Raw genomic sequence first — 22,546 nt, 5'->3', positions numbered from 1 at the left:
GAAGTGTACTTTATGGCAGGGCATCACCACCTGGAAGGAGCCCTCTTCTTACTGCATGGTGGGATGAGTGTACAGGAAGAGGTGTGCAAGCCCCACGGCCAGCACAAGTCTGGGGTTGATTTTGTTCCCACACAGAAGCCAGGAGTTTGGGGCGCATCCAGCTCAGCTCTGTGCTGCCATGGTGCTTCTTCAGTCGCTGCCACAGGAAGAGTAAAGCATTGCAGAAACTAGGAAGGGAAACAGCAATGAGGCATGAGACCTCCTGGTATTGAAAACAGTTGAAAAACAGCTCCAAAATGCAATCATGCCTAAGTTCAGAATATTGCATGTAATTGCTGGCCAGCAGTTTGCATGCCTTTGTACATCACATGCCAAGTATGTAGATCAACTACTTCCTCTTCTCAGAATCACTATTAATCAAGTGACTACTTAGCATCAAAAGAAAACTCACTATTTAGAATCAAACCTAAGCATTAGAGCCACAAAGTCTTGCTGCTCTCCTCCACAGCCACTTTCAATGATACAGAGCTTCTTTTCTGCCTTTTCCAGGTATGCAACAAGAGAACAACCTGAAAATTCGGATAGAGCCAGGCTTGTTTGAATGGACCAAGTGGGTCTCGGGGAACACACTACCTGCTTGGATACCCCCCATGGATTTAGCTGCAGCTACTCTAAGCGTTGATACAACCTACAGGTAGCAAAAAGGGGAGGTGGGGGGCATGGATTGCTTTTTGGGTTTGTTTTCAAAGAGGGACACTGCTGCATTTCTAAACTTAAGCATGGCTGGCAGTGGGCAGAAAACCCTCAAAGTCTATTTTTTTTTATATTCATTTCCTAAAATGTAGGAGCTAAGGCTCAGGTAGAGCCATGCAGCCCTGCCTTTGGTGGTATGGAGGAAACAACAGAAGTAGTTTTGCTGTCTCAGTTCACTGATGGACTGAATAGCATCACAGCTTCAGCAATGCCTGCCCTACCCTTTCCCAGGGAAAATAGCTTGTCTGTCTATCCTGATTAGCATGATGATGGATCTTAACTGTGAATTTCATATCATCCTGGGGAGCATCTGTACATCTGTCAGGAATTCAGGGTCTCCTGCATCATCAGCATTCAGAGGTCTGCCACCAAAAAGCTTGAACACAAAACAGTTATTGCTTCTCAGCAGTTATATCCGAAATATTTTTAGTGCAAAATTCTGCAGGTTCCTGACTTGAGTCTTCTCAGTTTTCAACCCCAAAAGTGATTGCTGAAAGTAAACAAAATAACCATCTGCTTGAAAACACATTTGAATGGCAAATGGATAAACACCACTGATCTCTCCCCAACATTCGTGCTGCTCAGTCCTGGTGCCACATCCCCAGCTCCTGCCCACATAGCTCCTCCACCACAGTGCCCTCCAGCCCAACACACAAATGCTTTTTACTGTAAACTGCACAGAGAAAGGCTAAATAAAACCTAGCAAGAAAATCGTAATGCAGCAAAGAATAGACAAGATCATCCGTTCGGGCTTCCTACTCTCAAATTTAGGGTTCCTTAATACAAGCTGGGCTCACAGAGCTCCCACAAAGAAGGAAACTCCCCAGAGGCCACAGGGCTCCAACCTCCCACCACATCTCACTACCTGCATCGCTGGAGCTTGGCACACACACCAGCCCTTGCTACTTTAGCATGAGCCTGATAATGGGCTGAGCAACCTCAGATTGAAACAAAACCTTCATAGCACACGCAGGAGTTCCACCTAAATGGGCTTTGGTGACAAACACGTTGTTTTTGGGTTTTTGTGGTTATGATATCACCAGAACTGCTGGTGTTTCCCGGAGTCCCAGCGCACCCAATCGTGTAAGGATGTTCAAGTGAAATAAGCAGCTGAAACTGCAAAAAGCAACAGAAAGAAAACAAGAACAAAAATAAAACAGAAATACCCTGATATTTTTCATTCCTAATTATACCATAAAGTCACCAGAGTTGTGTCCTTTTGGTCTGCAGCTAAAACTCCAACACGCCTGGCTATCTAAATAGAGGACCTTACACTGTATTTATCCCTGGGAGGGTATCAAATGGCTCCCACATAGCAAAACAGCTGGACCACAGGAATCTCAGCTTCAGAACACACCTGCCTTCCAAAAAAGACAATGACAAATGCTCTCAGCATGAGAGAAGAGCCTATTCTTGTGTGAGACTGGGAGACCTGTCCCCTGGTCCACCTTCCATCACTGCAGTAATTCCTGCAGACAGAGCAGGTCACTGGATGAAGGAACATCTTAGCTCCCTTCCTTGCATAACAGCATGAAAATCCATCATAGCAATCCTTACACTGAGCTCTGGGTGTCCAGGGGATTAGAAGAGTTAAAAGAACATATACTTTCAGATGAATCATAAGCAGCACTTCTAACGCTTCTTCTAATTTACCATACTTGTTTTGCTCACAGACCTCATATTCCTGTCAGCAAGTTAGTGGTTTCTGAATCTTATGATACATACATAAGTAGAAGCTACCAAGTAACAAAAGAAATCATCAGTGAATGTAAAGGCAAAGGTAAGTGCTCCACTCTCAACCTTTTATTTTGGTGTTTGCCCACCAGCCTTGGCAGCACTGTGTGATACTGGTTGTCAAGGGTCTTGGAAATGAAGCCTGGAGTAATTGGTGGACATCCATCCAAGTACTTTAATCAGAATTAGGTTTTAGTTAGAAGAAAAGCACCTGTGCAACACAGGTGGAATCTCACCAGACATTTCAAAATGAAACAGCACTGAGCTAACTGATCCCCAAAATTGAGAAGTGCTCTATGTTGATAAGCCATGTCTTTCCCTGCGTACACCAATTTAATGTGCTGTCATATAATGAATGGGACCCACTCTGAACACTTCTAATGGTCAGCTCCATCTCAGGCACTGCTCCTAGAGCTGGGAACAGTCTCACACCTCAGCCTGCATTTCTCACTGTTTCAGGAAACAACATCCTGATAGTGGCACACGCGTCCTCCCTGGAGGCTTGTACCTGCCAGCTCCAAGGGCTCTCGCCACAGAACTCCAAGGACTTTGTACAGATGGTCCGAAAGGTAATTAGCAGCAAGGGGTAAAGCTCGCTGGCTTTAAAAAAAGAGAGAATAGATTTGCAACCTGCTTAGCCAGGCAGAGGACACTTTGTTCCTCTCACCCGATCATTCAGCCCATTGCTGAGTTTCATCCGCTTCAGAAGTCAGGAGGGTAAAGCAGATTGGTTAAAGAGGCTTTATCTGATGCGACACTTCTGTAACAGAGCAGGGGGATCAGATGCTCACCTACAGCTGGGCACTCAGTGCAGCTATTCTAAACCTGCACAGCTCGATCTCTGCTTATTGCTTTCATTTCCTTCTCTCTTCATGCAGATTCCATACCTGGGTTTTTGTTCGTGCGAAGAACTGGGAGATACAGGTGTCTGGCAGCTTACAGATCCCCCCATCCTCCCTCTCACACATGGACCAACTGGAGGCTTTAACTGGAGAGAAACCTTACTACAAGAATAAGCAAAGCTATACAAGCAAGGAAAACCCACGGCCTTTCCAAGCGTTGGACTTTCCAAGCGTTGGAGAATGTCTCTTCTTTCTTGTGTTTATTGACAGTGGAAAAATAGTCATAGCATTACGTGGATTACACAAACAGCTATTCTAGCATATCTTACACGGCCAGAGTCATGCCAAAATTCTCATGTACAACTAGGCAAACATAAAAGGGAGCGATTGGGGTGAAAACATTAAAATATAGGTTGAAATTCTTGCACTGCAGGGAGGCTGTTCAGTCAGTAGCTCAGGTAGATTTCCCCACCACGAATGGAGCTCTGATCACACCAGTAACTTCCACTGCCTCCCACAACACACCAGTAACAGCTAGCACTGTGTGAAAGCCCAGCATTCAGGAGGGGCTTTTTCATTGCTGTTTTCTGCAGAGCAGTAGCAGGCTTGCTCAGGACCACACGCTCACTCCTCACTCACAGCCCCCAGGTTCTTGGCACTTTTCAGAGGGCTCTCCACCACCAGTAGGGAACAAGAGGTCAGCACTGCCTCACAGGCAGCACCAGATGCTCCTCTCCTCTGGTCCAGCCCTCTGCTGGGTGCTGTGCACACTGCTGATGCAAAGGCTGTGGGATGCTGATCTGCATCAGGAGAAGTGCTAAATTTCACAGCACTTACTGATGAAGATTGCACATCAGAAGAAAGCATTATGGTGAACAAAGACCAGGCACTGTTTCTTTTAAGTGGAGATGGAATAACCCTTTTCCAATCAAATACAGAAGATTTATGAAGTGGTTTTGTTCCCCTCTTTACTTAGAGGATTGAAATCCACTCTTGTGCACAGAGCTAGCATGAAGCATTTGTGTCTTCGTCATTTATAGCCCCCTTAGAAGACCCTGAAAAAGGGGTTCTGCCTTTATTGAGATTTTTGTGCTAGTCATTACACAGCAATGGCTTTCTGCCAGCCCTGGTGAGGTTCTGCACTAAGCAGCTTTCTGCAGAGACTAACAAACTCAAAACAACACTGAAATTCAGCCTTTGCTGCATGCTCTCCTTCCAAGTGCCATCTGTCATTAAGACAAAGCAGAGCTGAAAAAATCAGGGCACTGAAATTCAAGAGCAGTATGTTTTGTTCTACGTTCCAGTAAGGGAAGGGTTAGCTTTTGGGAGAAGGGAAGGGCTTCCATCTGGACCTACAGCTTTTTGAAATCCCAGAAAGTTCTGCAGCAAACAGAGCTGCAGTCCTCATAGTGCAGCAGCCTTGCCCTGCAAGATACCAACACCAGCCACTTCAGAAGAGAATGCTACAACACCCCATAGATGAGAGTTTATAATGCTAATTGACTTAAAGAGAGCTGCTCAGCTAGGTCTTCAAAATGCTCCTACAGATGTTTGTATAGCTTACTTTGAGAAGGTACAAAAAACGTGCTTACATGGGACAAAAGAAGACTTGAGCATACTCCTTCCTTGGTGTAGATAAAAGCAACAGCAGGCCTAAATTACCCAAAAAGGTGATAGCTACAATCCAGTTAAAGAAAGAAAGATTTGCTTACTTGTCCCAAGGATCACAGCTTGCCAAATGCTCCAAAAGAGGGAATCCCCAGGTAGAGACCCTTCCCTTAGGGCAGCTAGCCCTTAAATGAGGCTTAGGGAGGAGCAGAACCAGGCTTCACCTCTTCTGGTCTCACAGGTGGATTGCTTTCACCTGTGCTCCCAGGGCTGGCTATATTTGGACCATCATTCAGAGTATGCCCATAAAATATAATCAGATTTACCAGAAAAGAGACTCTGGCATCCTAGGATACCCCTCTTCTACCCCGGTTTCCCTCTATAGAAAGCACTAATATCCTGATTTAAAACATTTGCACAGAAGTTTATAGAGGCCAACTTTAACAAAGGCTTATAGTTTGTCATAAGATCAGAGCTTGATTTGGGGCAAGTTTCTTTGGGGCAGGAGTAGTCTCACCTTGCATTGGATAAGATGTAGCTGCACTTCCAGCAGTCAGAACAAATAAGAAGTGGAACCTGTTTCTAAAGCAGGTAAAATGCTCTGCAGCTGTGATGTAACGGATCTTAAGGGGCTGAACTCAGCTTTGTCTCCACTTTAACGAGCTGATCCTGAGCTTGCCAGGGCAAACACAGCAGATGCTGTACAGATGTTGACTCAGCAGAGAGCTCATCCTGTGCAATATGTACATTGTCACAATGCATATCAGTATCTATTATTTATACATTCATGACTGTAATACACAGTTGGCCATTCATAAGTGCATTACGATACCAGGGATGTATACTGAAAAGTCAGGGAAATAACTTACGAGACGACAGAAAAGAACTGCTTCTCTGCAGTTATACTGCTGTCACTTTAGTTTTTAACTATAATTTAAACTCTTCTTGGCTGTGTACAGACGTTTTGAAGAGCGTTTCTGGCTTGTTTTCCTCCAAGCTTACTCACTGCAAATTTGCAAAGAGTTTATTTAAAACTGAAGAGGCGACAATCACACGACAACTGATTTGGTTACTGATGAGCGTGTGATTCTCTGGATGGCGTTTGGTTTCATGCTGTGGGTCAGCAAGGCGTGATGCAAAGCAGTGGAGGCTGCTTAAGTCCTACTGCAGTTAAGCAATGTTACAGAGTTTATTCAGACAGAAGCGTGAAACAGAGAGGGAACAAAACCTGAATGCACAATTTGAATAGCGTACTAGCTGATCTTTGCATATAGTAACTAATGCAAAACAAAAGTGTTCTGTTTGAGAAGGTAAAATATGTTAAAATACTCTCTTCTTAAAAAACTATATTTTTGGATGCTTGGGAAAGTATTTTGACAATTGTAGTCTTATCTCGCATTAGATTTTTCAGGTGTCAAGAATGTCAGGAAGAAACTCTTACTTTCTTCCAGTATTTTGATTTCTTGTAGGGGTTTTGTGTTAAATAATGTCATGTTGATGAGGCTTATTGGGAGAAAAAAGAAAAAAAAGATGTTTCTTTTCCATTTTTAATTAATGTTAAGAATACAGAACAGTTGCTGCTTCACTTTCACTCCGTTGCTGCTCATTAATGTGTATTTAATGTCGCTTCAGTGTTCTGTCACAGAAGAATGTTAGGCTTGAGCTACCAAAAGCAGGTGCAAGTCTTCTCCTTGCCATCACTGGGAGCTGCATCAGATCCCAGGAGTTTAATTAGGGTATAGAAGGCAGGCAGCAGTTTCTAGATTTCTCCCACTCTTTGCAATTAAGGAACGAAACTGGCAACCTGCCAAGAATGTGGCTCTTTCAGTGTTTCCATAAAGCATAATCCAAGGGTTGTGCTAGAAAAATACAAGGATCAAAGCACAGAATCAAGCTCTAGCATGGCAGTTGCTGATGGGATGGCACTAGGGGGGAAAAACTGGTATGTTTCACCAAGTTAGGATTTGAGCAAGGCTTTGCACTGGACCTGTATCCCTGGACAAGATATCTCCCTGTGCTGAGGAGGCTGGGAGCGCAGTGCAGTGTGCCCCTACCTGCTGGCTTGAGCTCTGCATTTCTCCTTAATGCAGGTGCCAGGTCTAAAGTTCCATGAATTTTCCCTGCATTTAGTGCAGTGGTAGCTGCTGCCAAAAGATTAAATCCTGTGCACACAGGACAGGTTCTCAGCGAGTGTGAATTGATGCCCTGTACTCCCATCAACAGAGCTTTGCCTACTCATGCAAACTGAGGAGGTAGGTGATACCATCAGACAGAAGCATCCTCCCTTTTTGCTCACTCAAGTTTCAGAAAGACCAACTGATGGCAGGAGCCTTCTCCTCCCCTGTTGGTAGCTCCTGGTATCAGCTTTATTAGGCAAGTGATAATTAACATCACCAGAGAAGCAGCTGTTTAGAGATTTCTGTGGGAATTATTCTTCCCAAAAGCAACACGGGCACTAATTCTGCAAAACAGAGAGGAGAGAAGAGCTGCTGGAAGGCTGCTGTCCAGCGATTAAATTATTTGGACTTAAAATACAGATGTGAAATGATGGTGGTGGCAAACACATTTAAAATGGTGACTGAATGAAAAAAAGAACACAGCAGTTCCTGTGATCGGTTGCATAGGCTCCAAATTGCCACTTAGCTCTCACCACTTCCCCAGATACACATTGCCTGGAGAATAATGGTGACCCATCCACACGACACAACAAAACACACAGCCATCTCCTTTCTGTTCCTTCCCATTAAAACGTATTTTCTGAAGTTTCTCTGTGGACAGTTCTTAAAACTTGATGTTATCAGTGGATACATATTTTTTTTCATTTTAAACCTATTGTACCATTGTTTATTATGTTTTCTAGTGTGAGCAGATCGTATTTATTTGAGAAAAATGTTTGCTGTTTAAAAAACCAATAATTGTATTGCCAAAAATAGCTGTAATTACCTGTGACATCTGTATTTTTTTATTTGGGGGCAGGGGGGGAGGGTTGGTTGTTTTTAATCTCAAGTGCTAACAACTGTTAAAACAACCATTGCATTTTAATTTGCTTATTACATTAAATGGATTTCTCTGAAGTCGAACAAAAGTGGCTCATAGGTGATTTAATAAAGATGTCGTGCTCCCACACCTTGCCCTTCCTATTTAAATGTTGCTCTGCTGAAACATGGAGGAGGAAGGGGAACTTGAGCTCTTTTCCTCTCCCTTCACTGTAGATGAAGTTTGTTTATCTGACAGCAGATGGCACAAAACCCTCTCTAGTCTTCTTTTCCTGCTGCACAGGGACTGGGTTTTCCCTCCGGGTAGGAGGCAGATGGTTCAGTGTCATCTCTACTGCTCCGTGGCTTTTCCCCTCAAAGTTTCTTCATTGTCATATTTGGATGCATAGCACTGGAAACACAACTTTTAAACAAAAGCAATGTCTACCTTTATAATATGCTTTTAGGACCTCTTAATCCAGTAGTGTTATCAGCCAGTCAGACTTCTCATTCGGATTAACTAATTGCATTGAGTTTTATGGCATACAGCTCTGTTTTCTCATGAAACTGATCATATCAAGGTTAAAGCCACAGCTTTTATCAAGCGTATGCCAACAGAGCAACACTTCCACACACCTGAAAATTTAATGGAAGTAGGTTCTAATAAATTAAAAATGAAATGCATAATGTATTTCTAATTAACCATTTTGTCCAGCTTGCTCAAAGCCGTGTCCTGCAACCACATAATGATTTTATAGCACGTTTCATATCTTATTAAAGCCAGCTCATTTTGACAGTATTCACCATTTGCAAAGCGTTGGGCAGCTGCAGAAAGGTGCCAAAGGAAGATGTGCTGAAACCTTGCTGGAAGGCAGCACACGAGTGCTTCACAGAAAGAGGCTCTGCCTACAGCAGGCTTGGATGAGTCTCGTGCTCTTACTGCACATCACACACTTAGGAGACAAAGAGAGCTCTGCTATGCCCCAGCTTGCCCGAGAAGGAACAAGGGGACTTGGGAAACCCACTGCTCCTCTGGATGCCCCCACTGCATTCATCCCTGCCCCACGCCTCTGCTCAGCAGCGATCTGTGTGTCCTGCTGGCACCTCACCGATGCTCTTTGCTCCCCATGGAGCCACAACCCACACAGCAAATTACCTTGCTTGTTTGTCGGGATTCCTGCAAGCAGAGCAAGATTGTTTTTCCAGAGATTCAAACTGAGTTTTCAAGCAACCTTGTGATGGGTTCACTACAGCAGTACCCACCAAAGATGCTCTGCCTTGCTGGGGGCCTGCCCATCCACCGGAATTAAACCCTGCACAGTGTCCCTACAGGATAGCTGCACAGCTTAACCCAGGCCAGTGTTTCTTTCAATCTTCACCCTAAGCCACAGCTCCTCCCCTCTCCCCTGCATGGGTGCTGGTTGAGATGGAGCTGAATTGTGCAGGGTGAGGTGCCCCCAATCCTGTCACCCACCAGTTTCACTTAGGGACCCATGAGGTCACTGGTTTCTCAGCAGTCATCAGCACATAGGAAACATGAAAAAGGAACTGCAGAAAAAAAGGAGAGGAGGCAGAGATCCCGGCAGAGATGAAGTCATGGTAAATCTGCTCCCACTGTGCTGAAAAGGGACCCGACAGGGAGAGGAAGTCTGCAGATAGCCCACACCACCACCACAACATGACTTTCACCATGGTACTGCATGTCTCAGCTCTGCTCCTGCTGCAAGGTAAGCAACGCACTTTTACCTTTCTTTCTTTCTAAGGGACCCAGCCTGGAGAACTTCATCTACAGAGCCATACATAGAGCGTTACACACAACACAGCTTTGCTGCTGTTGTTTTCATACTGACAGCATTGTGTTGTCACCCAGCTTCCAAAGCTGTGGAGCAGACAGGGTGCTGAGTTCCAGTTGATTCCTAAACCCTGGGTCAGTGAGACCAACTCATCTCCCAGCTGGTAGCTGGTAGCATACTCGAAATGGGAAATTGAAGGAGTCTCCCTTAAACATGAGCAGCAGCTTATGGCTTACTTTCCATGGCTTGGATATTTGTATATGCACTTGCTCACATATTTTTGTAAAAAGAGGCTAATATAATAAGTCAGAGTAATTTAGAAAGCACTCACAAAGTACTCTGAAAAGGAAAAGCACTTTAAAAGCTCAGCCTCTTCACTCTGACTAGAGGATGCATCCTATCCCTACCTTGCTCATCTCTTTCATACATGGGAGAGCGTGTGAGGTTCACATTTGACCATGTCAAATATGGAAAGATTTCAGTGAGGAAAGGGGCAAAACAGCTTTCTACAGCTCAGGATTCTCTGAATGACAATTCTGGTGCTGGCCTAATAGTCTCTCCCTTCTTAAACGCTAAAGCAGAAACTGTAGCAGTGCTATTGCTGATACTATAGTAATAATCTCACACACAAAGACATTATTACAGAGGCCATATCCAGTCTGTCTAAACAGCAACATAGCATTTTTTAAACACAGCACACTCGGGATATTTTATTACCATTGATTGTGTTTAACAGAACTTGGACCTTAAGAATCTGTCAGTCACACTCCAGCTGAAATAGTTCTTGTTGTGCCCTTTCAGCTTGCTGCAAACCAGCAGCACCCTCTTTCTGGGTGCACAGCCCCTCTTCCCCAGCACTGCCAGAGCCTGCTGTATGACAGGTTTGCAGCCGCTGAGCCCCGCTAGCTGCTCTCAGCTGTCTGTCACAGCACCTCAAGAAGCAGCTCAGACTCCCATCCACAGGTCAAAAATAACTGGTTGAACAGGATGTCTCTATAGGCAACAGTGTTAAAGATAACTCTGAAATGATTGAGTTAGTGTTCATCACTGCAGCAGCGTATGTATTTTCTGCTGGCTAAAATAACAGCAGAGGCATGTATCATTGCGCTCTGTGCAATTTCTAGCAAGAAACTGCTGGCCTGTCTTGCTAAGGTGGATGGATGTATTGCCACACTTGATGGCAGACATTTTTCCAGGTACTCAAGACACCTGGGATCCACATAGCATAAAAACCTGGCTTATGGATCTGGTACAGGAGCATCCTCTGCCCCGCAGTGATTGCACTGCAGAGAGCAGAGTGGCTTGAAGACCATAGCCGTGCAAGTCTGCTCCATAAGAGGAGAGAAATTTGATGTGTGAGCCATGGTCTGCATGAAGCCATAGTCTCAAATGGAAATTACATGCATGCTCCATTCTGGGGGTTGCTCATTTCTAAGAGCAAGCAACCTCCCCCATTTTTTCTCGTTCTCTAACCTCAAAAGGTGCAACTTGAAAGACCCCACACTGCTGCTAGCGACAGGAAAGAGCCACTACGCAGCCACTGTGCAAAATATAGAAAAGCACTGTGGAAAACCACACACGAGGCCCTCTGTGCTCCTTTAGCAGCACGCTGCTGGTGACACAGGCCTTCACAAATGGAACCCCTGCAAGGCCATCTCCCTTTTGCAAACTCTCACAGGTTGCACAAACCCTGTGAAACAACCTGAGAAACTGCTTTCAGCATCAAAGATCAGGTCCAATAGGAATGCCCTAAAATGGCTTTGTAGTTGTTACATTTTAAAATGTTTGTAAGAAAATGAAAAGCTTTTCTGAAGCCCAGGAGGATTCATTTCCCCAGACCACAGTGCTCATGTGTGCAGTAGGAACTCAGCAGACAGCTATCTGAAAAATAAGATTAAAACAGGAATGAAAAATAAAACCATCTTACTGCCTATTTTCTTAACTCTGACCAGGGCACCGATCTTAGCCATTTCTCCAGGGCATGCTATCTCTGGAGAAAGCAATTCATTCCGGGTCATCAAATATTTTTAAAGTGTACTATGCATCTGTGAATAAGCTGAGAAAAACACATTCCAGAGTTCGTCTCTAAAATGAACTTGGAGGAGTGAATGAAATTTCATTTCAGTAACCCATGCCAGACCAGTTTTGTGCATCCTGCCTTCAAAGCAGCTGCAGCATTACCTTTCCTGCAGAAAAAAAGCCTCACTCTCAGAGCTGTCAGTCATTCACAGCTCCCACTCAGTTGCACACACTTGCCGATTAGGTTCAGCAGCTCCAGAAAAGAATACAAAAAAGAATACAAAAACTGATTCATATGGGGAGCACACATGCATTGAGGGGGGATGCTATCAATTCTTCATTGACTCATGTGGAATAGCATGTAGTGACTACATCTGGCTCTGCTGGCAGACAGAGGGAACAAATTGCTGGTACAGGTCCTACCTAGTGATTGTGGTGACCTATCTGATGACTGTGAATTAATTCTATTGGTACAATTGTACAGACATGTTTCCTCACCTTTACACTCTTGAGAAAAGGAAAGCTGACTTGTTGCTTCATGCTAAACATGGACACTTCACATCACATTGTAATGGGTCTTCTTTTCCCCCTCTCTGTGGCAGGGGATTTTCCGGGAGCTGGCAGTGAAACCATAACCCTACAGGAAGGAGAGGACCTGAACCTCCGTTGTACCCTCAGCGGTGATGGCAGAGCCACCAGGCAGTGGCTAAACCCCCGTGGGTTTACCATTTTCCTTGACAATCACTGGGGTAAGTGTGAAACCCCAGTGCAGAAGTTTCCATGCAGAGCAGAGGGGTCAGCCGGCAGTGGGCTTTCCAGCCCCGGCACAGAACCGCTCTGACTCACCCAGTCACTGCTGGGGGTGGTTTGACATCCAGCCCCTTTCTGGCAGAAGCAGATGAAATGGAAACCCCCACAAGAGTGGTCTGGCAGCAGAGCTTTTAGCGATGAACCGTGTTCACTACCAGCACCAACAGATTAGCACAAAACCCACTACTGCCTCAGACAGACAGGAGCAGACCTGCCTGAAAGCTCGGGGTGCTCTTCTTCTCATCAACAATGTTACATTTAGTGTATCAAGGGGGAATGTTTAGAAAATAAGCAATGGTTTCTAATACGTGTTGACAGAGCCAGAGATGCTATTACTGACTTCCCTTCCATTCCCTATCTCTCACCTTTCTCTGCTTGAAGTTTTGCTGAGCTGACACAGCAATTTAACAAGGTCAGGGAAGGAACAGATCCATGAGTATCTATAGCATTAGAGTGTAGCTCAAGCAGACAAAACAGTATCTGTCTTAAACCTGATGATTCAGCCCATAGCATCAATATCCTTGATCATCCCTCAGCAAGATGCATGATACGACATCCACAAAGATAGGAGTTTGCAAAGAATTTGCAAAGTCCTCTTACAATACCAAAGAAAATGGTCCTCCTTTAGAGAGGAACCAAGTTAAGCATGGACATTTTCAGTTTTTATTCAGAATCACCACTGTGAACTTTTGTCCCACTGGTTCCCCAAAACCCACTTTGTGAAGCAGTTTCTTCTGCTCTCGTTGTCTACAATTCTTACATTTTATATTTCACCACTACCACGAATTACAGCACAGCTGTGATATTCTCCCAGCTCTATATTTTCAGAAGACCTCATCTAAAACATTAAACATAAAGATAGTTTTTGAGATCTTTTTATCTCTAATGACTGATTCCCATCCCCAGTTTCAGTACTCCACGTGACTTGCTGGCTTGTCCCCAAGACTCCCACAGGAGGAACAAAGCAAAGACTAGAAAACCTAGACAGAAAAATGGGACTGCACAGTAGAGCACAGTCATCTCATAGACAGTCTCATCTAGCTAATTAGGTAAGGATAGAACAAGAGAAACAGCCAATTAATAAACCATTAATGAAGAAGTATAGGCTGACCGTGATGTTCATTTACACACCATAATAGAGACAAAAGAGAGGAAGTGATTTTTTCAAGACCAGAGTAAGTCTTGAGAAATAGGGAATGAGGAAGGGAAAGTTCATCACGCATCTTTGCTCTGTGTTCTTTATTCACGAGCCTTATCACTGTTCTGACTAGATATTGTGTCCTCACACCCCAATGTTTGCTTGTATTTATCTGTCTAAAGATTTCAAGACCCCAATTACCATAAGACTTGACAACACAGGACTAAGACTCCCTGGCTGTGCAATGGCTAGGAGGCAGCTCTAAAGGATGGAGAGCGGTTCACCTTTCACTTGACAAAATGAACATCACAATAGGTTTTAAAAGTGAAATATATATATATATGCTGTTAGCCCTATTGGCAGGGCATGTACCCTTCACCTTCATCATTTAACTGCTGTCTCTGTGCTAGTGCAGCACCAGCTAGAAATGCTTCACGCTTGAACTGCTCAGTTATGTCAAATGCTGAGGAGCAAACAAACAAAAAAATGCAGTAGACAAATCCAATCTCACTCATCACTGCTTTGATTATCCTTGTACGTGCCAACACGCATAACATGCTGAGTTTTATCTTCCTTACAGCCTTAAGAGATCTGAGGTACAAACTTACCCATTATTCAGAGGATGAACTGTCTATCAGACTCTCTAACGTAACAGTGCGTGATGAAGGCATATATAAATGCTTCTACTACAGCACACCGTTCAAAAGCAAGATGACAACAGTTGAGGTGTTAGGTGAGTTCTCTTCCTTCTCTATTCTACAGGAATGAAATAACAAAGCCAGCTCCTCGACTCCAGGATTGTCTTTTTGCATACAACTGTACAGTACTGAGCACAACACAGTCCCAGTCTCAGCTCAGCCCTCCCAAATAACACTACATATGCAGCTGCTCATAAAACCAAATAGAAGTACTTACTGCAACTGATTCTAAACATTCTTCCTGCAGCTGCTCCTTCTAAGCCTGTACTGCAAGTATCCCAAGACACAGAAGGAAGCATTACATTATCTTGCTATACCCAAGGATGTAAACCACAACCCCAGGTTACCTGGCTGTTGGATAATGGAATACAGCTTCCGGGTAAGTGCTAAAGGCAATATAACAATTTCTATTTATCAGCCTTATTTATTAGTCTTACTTATCCAAGTGTTCACATTTAAAAGTACTGAAGGGGGAAACACATCACTAGATGAGACTCCCACTCATCCTCTTCATTTTGTACAACTCAGGCCTTGGTGGTACAGGTTAGGAGGAAAGCGAGCACCAAATACTGTGCAGGGGAGAAGGCTCACCTGATGTGCTTGTATTCAGTGCAAGAATGACATAACTTGGCACCAAAATCCACTGAGAATCTAGAGTGAAATTCCACTGACATGAAATGAAACAAAAACTGAAGGCACAATTTGCAAAGCGCAAACACAAAGTCAGTTAATAAAACCATTATAACTGCTTCCATTTTGTGACTGGTACAGGCTTTCCTCAGCTGTGCTGAGCAGCTCACACTCACATCAGCTGCTCTTTTCTCATTAACCTGTTCAGAGGCAGGTAAGTCACTAGAAGAAGCAAAAACAGAGCTCAGAAAACACACAGCTCACAACCCCCTGCAACAGCTACAGACCTGCACACACCTAGGTGAACACAGATGAGACTAGTGGATGATAGGTAGCTCAATTTCACTTGTGTACAATAGAAACAGCTGCTTTGAAGGCCATGTTCCAATAGCTACTACCTTATTAGCTGTAACTGTTGCACACTGGAGAGGAAATGCACCTCACTACCAACCTGTGAGGAAAACACCCCTAGGTACAAATGTATTTTCTTTCACATGTTAACAAACTCATTTGTATTTTCTATCATTAAGCAATATTTTCATAGTTTAGCATAAAAGATTTTCCCCACAGAACAAAGTTTAAGATAGAAACAGAAAAGCCTGCTGGCCTGAATAAAGCTAGAAATCAAGACTAGAGAGAGGGAGAAAAAAAAAAAGAAAAAGTAGTTGAAATCTACTACTTACAACAGCCCAACACACCACACAGACACCAGGTACCCTCCACAACATACATGGCCAACTAAGCATCTCTCCATTTAGTTCAATAAAAGCCTTACAGACACTTACCTTCATGTCCTACTTGCATCTTGAGACTTGTAACACAAACATCAGTAAGAAATTAGGACTATCAGACCAATGAGAACTACCTGGCCTTCAGCCTCATGTCCTGCAAGCAGCAGGGAAATTAAACTTCAAAGATCTATACTGTGTTTGTTTGATTGGTTTAACTTAGAGGTGGTATCGGATGAAGGGATATTTGCATGAAGAAGTGCTGATTCACCATCCAGCTTGTTTGTGGCTGATGCAAATTCGTGTTTGAATGGAAAAATAACTCTTCTAATTTGGTGCCTCTCAAGCTTTCTGCATGTGCTTTTCCTTTCTTGCAGGTGACTATCTTTGAGCAAAAACTCTCTTCTCCACACACCCAACTCCACCCCATGCTCAGCTTGAATCACTCACTGCAAATATTTATACTAATCAGAAAATAGCTAATATATTTTAATTACTAGCAGTGCCTCCGTTCCATCAGGGCACAGCAGGGGCAAACCAGCTGTAATTACTGAGCTGTTGCTGACAATTAAAGATTATTTCCTTTCTAGCAAAAACACTCTGAAATCCTTCTGAATTCTCGTGTGACCCCATGGGGGACAGAAAAGAGGGCTGAGAAATACCAGTCAATGTGATACAACAAATTATCCATAGAGGCTAATTTGGAAAGAAAGAATTTCTTTCGTTTAAGAAATAAAGAAGATATCACAGTACAGATAAAGAGAAAGCATTAGGCTTTTTTCCAGAGAACCTCTACCATAGAAGCAGACAGTCAACGTTATTGTGCCACGGTAAACATCTGAAAAAAAAAGTCCACCAGAGCAATTCAAACTTGTCTCTTTGTGTCACATGAAATACATCTTTATCATGCCATATAATATAAATGAGTAGAAGTCAGTACATATGGAGGACTGAGATCTATGTCAGACCTGTCACATAGCTCTCTTTAATTCATTATGCCATGGTGATTTATCTTTGTGAGGCCTTTTTTACACCTCAACCATGCTGCAAACCAGCAGGTCCTTATGCATCAGGGCCATAGCCACAAGTAGGTGATTTATTCTGCTGAGTAAGGACAAGAAGTGCCGCTGGGTGTTGGGACATCCCATTGCAGTCCTACAGACTGTATGAGCCCTGCAGCAGGGGAATTTCCCCACATGAGTCACAGAATAAGCAGAGGCTTTGGGTTGGCTGCAGGAGGGGCAGCAAGGCCTGCACTTAGCTGCCAAAGAGGAAAATGTGACCTTGCTGTCTTTGGGATCCCATGCAATCCATTTACACAGTGAATCACTTGTGCATAGTAATCTATTGTAACGGAGTGAGGTAATGCAGATTGTGCCTGGAAGGTTTTTCATTAAATTGCTCTTGACTAGAAAGCATTTCAATGTTTTTTTTCCCCACGGCTGTGTAGGTGACACCAGGCACAAGTTAGAAGCCGACAGGAAGAAATGGACCACAACCAGCACCCTCACAGTCCTGGCATATGGGCCCAACTCAACAGCCAGCTGCCTCGTTCACCACAAAGCACTGGGAGGAGGGAAGCTGACAGCATCTTTCCAGTTCGAGGACGTTGCCAGGACAGGTGCTACAGCACTCTTTGAACAGTAGTTATTGCATTTGAGCACTCAGGTAGAGAAAGTCATGCAGATGCAGATGCAAAACTGAAACACGTGGTCTACCACCTCGTGTGTGGAATTTGTTTTTACAAGAGAGAGCCTACTGGGGCAAAAGAGGAACTCCAAACTAAGATTTTATGTGAGTTATTTTTCTTTTTCTACATACCTAAATACCCACTGTTGTTTTTCAGTGACAAACACAACTCCTGTGTCAACTACGCTAGAGGTGGATACGTATGTCTCTGAGTATGTGCAGCCTACAGGTAGGCACCAATTTCTTGGCCTTTTTGTAACTAATACGCAGATCAGATAACCATAACATCTATCACAAAAAAATACTGTGCAATGTCTCTATGTAGAGGTTTGACTGTAAAAGTTGCTGTTTGCACTGAGGAATATTTTGCACAGCGTTCAGAACTTTGGTTTTTTCCCCAGCGACCACAGCAGAGTCAGGTCTGAACAGCAATACAGACTTCTCGCCAAGCTACCCACAACATAATGGTATGAGTTATACTTTCATTTTTTACTCACTTTATGGTGTTAAATATAGTCAGAAGGCAGGGGAACCAAAGGTGGAAAGGAAGGACTATAAATCTAACCACAGCTCAAGTTAGGGGACTCAAGCAGCCCAGAACACAAAAAATACCACAGCAGGTTTCATTTCCATGGACTGGGTTCAGTGGCAAAGCGTGACTTCTGATTTTTATCATGTGTTTGAGGAGTTTTCCTCCAGGATCTGAAAAACCAACTACCCCTTCTGCAGTACCAGAGAATCCGTTTAGCATTATTTAGCGGCACAGCATTGATGACAGCCCAGTAAAACCTCCAACCAGCTGTCACATCTACTTGTAAGTTTAGACTTAAACTTGCACTCATTTATCAAACCAAGGCAGAAACACTACAGAGAACAGCACTATAAGCCATCTTACACACAAACATATGACTCAGAAAAGCAGCATTTCTTGTTTGTGAGGGAAGCCCTCCATTTCACAGCCATAAAAGCAGGCAAGCTCTCTCCCATCAGATGCAGCACAATTACATTCCCGTTGGCAGTAGCCAGATTGCCTCTCCTGGAGTGTCAGAAAGGCACGGTGTGAGCTGAGATTTCTCTGCACGGTTGCACTAGGTGGCACTGTGCAACAAAGATTATCAGGGCATATAGGCGGCTGAAAATTGAACCTATTCCACAGGATAACTGTTTCCAAGAGGAGGATGAAAAGCTGCACTGCACAAATTGCTTGACCCAAACCCACCAAAGCAGCACCCACATCTGCTTAGTGTTACAGAGCAAGCAGTGAAAAGTCAACTGTTTTAGAAAGAACTCTTTGTGTTTGTTTAAAAGTGCTATATCATTGGTTACAAACTTCACAGTATGGCTACATCCTGTTGATAAACAATTCTATGAGTAGTAAGAGGGAGCATGAATCTTACAGCACAGTGTGCTTATGTACCTGGTAAGGAAGGAAATTAATGTAAAGTTTTGGCAGACACAGCATGTGTTACCATTTCAGTTCTACAAATCAAAGTTAATTATACCAAAAGATATTGCCTACATGTGTAAGGAAGTCAGAACCCACCTCTCTTGTTTCTGCAGGGCCCGGAGCAACAACATCAGCTGCAGGGCCCAGAGCAACAACATCAGCTGCAGCAGGAGAGCTGTCTGGTACCTCTGCTCACCACATCCCTAATGGTACGTTACATCATCAGACATGCTGTGGTGATGTCCTCAGGGCAGCCATTCTCTCACGCTGGGTGACTACACTTCTGAAAGCTATAAAGACAGCAAAGGTTAATCTTAGATGGGAATACAAGAAAATACCTGCTTTAAGGAAAAAAATAGCTGCCTATTCTTGTATCTGCAAGCAGGCAAAGCAAAGTAAGGGAGAGGAAAAATTAAAAAAAATAATGAAATCAAAGCTCACCCTCCTTTTGTCTGTAAATGAGAATTATTGAGTAAGATACTCTGAGGATTTTCTGTTCATAAAGCTTATGCAGTATCTATATTAAAAAGAAATACCATGTTAAGGAAGTGAACATGGAGTTTTTGATTTAAGAGCTCCAGAAGTCTTTTCTGCTACATTATCAAGTGTTCTGGACTTCAAACCTGTTGGAAAAACACAGAATTTTCAAGCATCCCTTAGCCCTACTTAGAAATACCATTCTCCTTTTCATCTGTCCAGGCACTGAAACAGCACTCAATGGCACAGTCACAGAGCAACTTTTCAGGACAGAAGCCTCCTTTCCAAGTGAAAACGTAACTCTGATTTCCACCGTCACCGCTGGTAAGAACTCCTAAATACTCTTCAGAGACAGCTTCCAAACATGCAGCAAGCTTCCTAACACCCAGCTGATTCTTCCTGACCAGACATACACCTCCAAAGCTAGTATCAGTACACTAAAGTAATACTGACTTGCAGTCTTGGGGAGAGACCACAGAAATGCAACCATTTTTACCATCTAGATAAAAGCTGAATGTTACCATTTGTTGGTAGGGCTAAGTCTGCCGACTTCAATTAGTGTTTCATACAAGTAGAAAAACAACTGAGCTTGTGTCTTAAAACTGAGCCCAACAAGGTGTATTCTGCTCTCCCACTATGCTGATCCACCCTGGTCCAGGATACATCATTCTTGTTTTAATAACTAGAAACTCTCAGGAAGCTCAAGCATACATACAACCCAAGCATCTGCCTCTTTTACAGAGAAAGGTGTGAAATCTGAAGGCATGAGTAAGAAGAAGAAGGATTTCCTGCTGCCACTCTTGGTGGCAGTTCTCATTGTCGTGCTGCTCATCATCGTAGTGCTTTTTGCATGGAAGCTGAAAAAAGCTCATGGAGTTTGGAAGAGAGGTGAGTGATGGCACTGTTTGAGTAACTGCTTTATTTCAGAGGGGCTGAATAGCTGAGATAAGACACAGCTCCCCCAGCCCTCTGCTTAAACATCTGTCTACAAACAGTAGCTGTGACTTGTTGCAAACAGCTGCTGAAGATTCCCCCGTAAGCAATGGCCTCAGATCAAGCTTCACCCTACGTGACTCAACTATATTTTCTTTTCTTAAGCATATCCCTCGTGACTGACCAGAATTACTGCATCCTCATTCTGTGCCCCCAAAAGACTAGGATTTTTATATTCAAGGAAGAGAGTGAGGAAGAGTCATGGGAAAATCTTAATTATATTCGATTTTTGCACAGAAAATGATACTTCAGACCAGACTTTGGAGAGTTATAAATCCAGATCTAACGAAGAAAGCCCAGGCCATGAGAAGAAGAGACAAGGTAAAAAGTTTCAACCAACATAAGTTGATCTTTACCAGACAAAGTGTTGCTACTGACCACTGCAGAAGCACATTGCTGCCCACCTTACTGCACAGAGACACTTCCAAATTGCACACTGTAAACTGGAATATTGCAAAATTAAGCCTTTCATATCCTGAGGCCTACTACAGAGATTGCAGCTTCAGCAAGGGTATTTTTTTGAATAGTTTTGACTAGATAATCCCAGTGGTTTTATCTAAATTTAATTTGATGGGATGCTGTTCAAAACATCATCAGTTGTACTTAATTCAACTATTGTTAAACAGTCCTGAATATCCTGGGTGTTTCATCATTCTATAACACTATCATTAATATATATTTCACGCAGGTGCTTCCCCCTTTATAAAATCAGTAATAAATACGTATTTGTCTTTCAGCTGTCAATCAGAAATCCAATGTGCAGTATGTAACAGAAGGATATGTGGAAGCAACACAGAAGAATCCAAGTGAGAAAAACACTACAATACCCGAGGAACAGTTTGCATGTGGAAAAGAAACAGATGTATAGCAAAGGAATCCTCCTAGCAAGCCTATAAAATGTACAGAAACACCACTGTTTTCTGGTATTTATGTTTCAGCATTCACAAATCAGTATGATTTCAGGAAGCAGACATACAAACAGTTGAAATCCCAAAGACAATTCGGATTGTTTTCCTCTGAAGATTGGTAGATAGGGACAGTGCTCCTACATATCTATTCATACATATGAAAACCGGCTTAGCTGCAGTCCTCAAAGGATTTAATTCACAGTTGGACTACGTGATTTTAATGATCTTTTCCAACCTTTATGATTCCATGAGAATCAATCACTGCCAGAAATACAGGTCCTCAATCCACCCTAATTGCTATTAAGGTCCTGGCAAGGAAATTTGCAATTAGTCCCAAGGAACACAGGATATGCAGATAGTCAGCACCACTTCTGCCACTTCCCCTGCAAGCACAGGACTGACCAGGAAACTTTAGGTGATGGAAACCAATCGGGACTTCTAACATCACATCCTGACAACCAAACCTGGGCACCCAGCTGTATTTAGCCAAACATCCAGATGTCAGAGGCATCTAAAAACAACATGGCTGTCCTCTATGGAAATCTCAAGTTGACAAAGGAGAAGAGGAACCACATGGTGGGACTCTGCAACCCAGGGGTGAATGCACTTGCCTGTGGTGAGCAAGCTGTGAGAAGCAGCAGGACATTCCTTTCGCACAGCAACTCAGTGATGTTAGCAGGGAGCTCTTCTGCAGGAACCTTGTGCTGTGGTTCTGTAAGGCACAACCAGGCCCCTGAAATAAAGGGAATGCTCTACACGAGAAAGCTGTATTTATTCTTCTCATAAGGGATGATTATTCCTCACCAGACTTTATTCTGCAAACTGGTCTTGGATATCAAATTAAGTAAATGCCTTTGAAGTGACTGCTAGAAATATTTCGTTTTTATGTGGAAAAATGAAAACATTACTTCATTTCAGGAGGTTGTGGATGCCCCATCCCTGGAGGCATTCAAGGCCAAGCTGGACATGGTTCTGGGCAGCCTGGTCTGGTGGTTGGTGACCCTGCACCTAGCAGGGGGTTGGAACTAAAGTATCATTGTGGTCCTTTTCAACCCAGGCAATTCTATGATTCTGTAATTTTTGATCTGGGGAGAGTAAGCATTTTGTATACAAACATAGATCTACCTGGCAGCTCACAGTGCAGAGCCCGGGCCAGGAACAAGAGGAACAAACACCAACATCAAGTGTTTGCTTTGCACGTATGAAACGTACAGAAAAAAACTGCCTTTGCAGATGCAATCTGTGCACAGGGAGGAAGCACAGCCCTCCCTTCGGCTGCGCCCCTCAGCGCCCCTCAGCGCCCC

The 22,546-nt window shown here is 43.5% G+C and overlaps 2 protein-coding genes across 4 annotated transcripts in view; both read left to right on the top strand.

Annotated features, from left to right (window-relative positions):
• The window catches only part of UBASH3B (ubiquitin associated and SH3 domain containing B), a 43,720-nt gene extending 36,471 nt beyond the window's left edge, over positions 1–7,249 (top strand). The window contains exons 12-15 of the mRNA XM_031556843.1: positions 550–694; positions 2,427–2,533; positions 2,947–3,056; positions 3,366–7,249. Coding sequence (XP_031412703.1) covers positions 550–694; positions 2,427–2,533; positions 2,947–3,056; positions 3,366–3,503 — 500 coding nt within the window. The 3' untranslated portion in view covers positions 3,504–7,249. The remainder of the gene's footprint in view (positions 1–549; positions 695–2,426; positions 2,534–2,946; positions 3,057–3,365) is intronic.
• Positions 7,250–9,290: 2,041 nt separating this feature from the next.
• On the top strand, positions 9,291–22,540 carry CRTAM (cytotoxic and regulatory T cell molecule). Of its 3 annotated transcripts, none has more exons than XM_010723652.3 (12): positions 9,291–9,639; positions 12,327–12,473; positions 14,253–14,405; positions 14,618–14,749; positions 17,179–17,349; positions 17,575–17,646; positions 17,819–17,884; positions 19,005–19,073; positions 19,564–19,665; positions 20,083–20,229; positions 20,572–20,655; positions 21,072–22,540. In XM_010723652.3, exons 1-12 carry the CDS (start codon positions 9,591–9,593, stop codon positions 21,200–21,202), a joined length of 1,323 nt encoding a protein of 440 aa, XP_010721954.1. In that variant the 5' UTR covers positions 9,291–9,590; the 3' UTR covers positions 21,203–22,540. The 3 variants fall into 3 exon arrangements, with proteins under 3 accessions (XP_010721954.1, XP_019478565.1, XP_010721953.1); XM_010723651.3 differs by having other exon boundaries at positions 9,292–9,639; positions 18,978–19,073; XM_019623020.2 differs by lacking the exon at positions 17,819–17,884 and having other exon boundaries at positions 18,978–19,073.
• The last annotated feature ends 6 nt before the right edge of the window (positions 22,541–22,546 follow it).

Source organism: Meleagris gallopavo, chromosome 26, assembly GCF_000146605.3.
Source record: "Meleagris gallopavo isolate NT-WF06-2002-E0010 breed Aviagen turkey brand Nicholas breeding stock chromosome 26, Turkey_5.1, whole genome shotgun sequence".
Lineage (NCBI taxonomy): Eukaryota > Metazoa > Chordata > Aves > Galliformes > Phasianidae > Meleagris > Meleagris gallopavo.
The sequence above is the reverse complement of the archived record's forward strand: the minus strand, read 5'-3'. Positions and strand labels throughout refer to the sequence as shown.

Excerpts from the sequence above, each read along its gene's own strand:
- CRTAM (XM_010723651.3), top strand. The coding sequence starts at position 9,591 with ATGACTTTCACCATGGTACTGCATGTCTCAGCTCTGCTCCTGCTGCAA. Across the intron at positions 9,640-12,326 it reads AGCTCTGCTCCTGCTGCAAG|GGGATTTTCCGGGAGCTGGC; the intron begins GTAAGCAACGCA and ends TCTCTGTGGCAG. Across the intron at positions 14,750-17,178 it reads TAATGGAATACAGCTTCCGG|GTGACACCAGGCACAAGTTA; the intron begins GTAAGTGCTAAA and ends ACGGCTGTGTAG.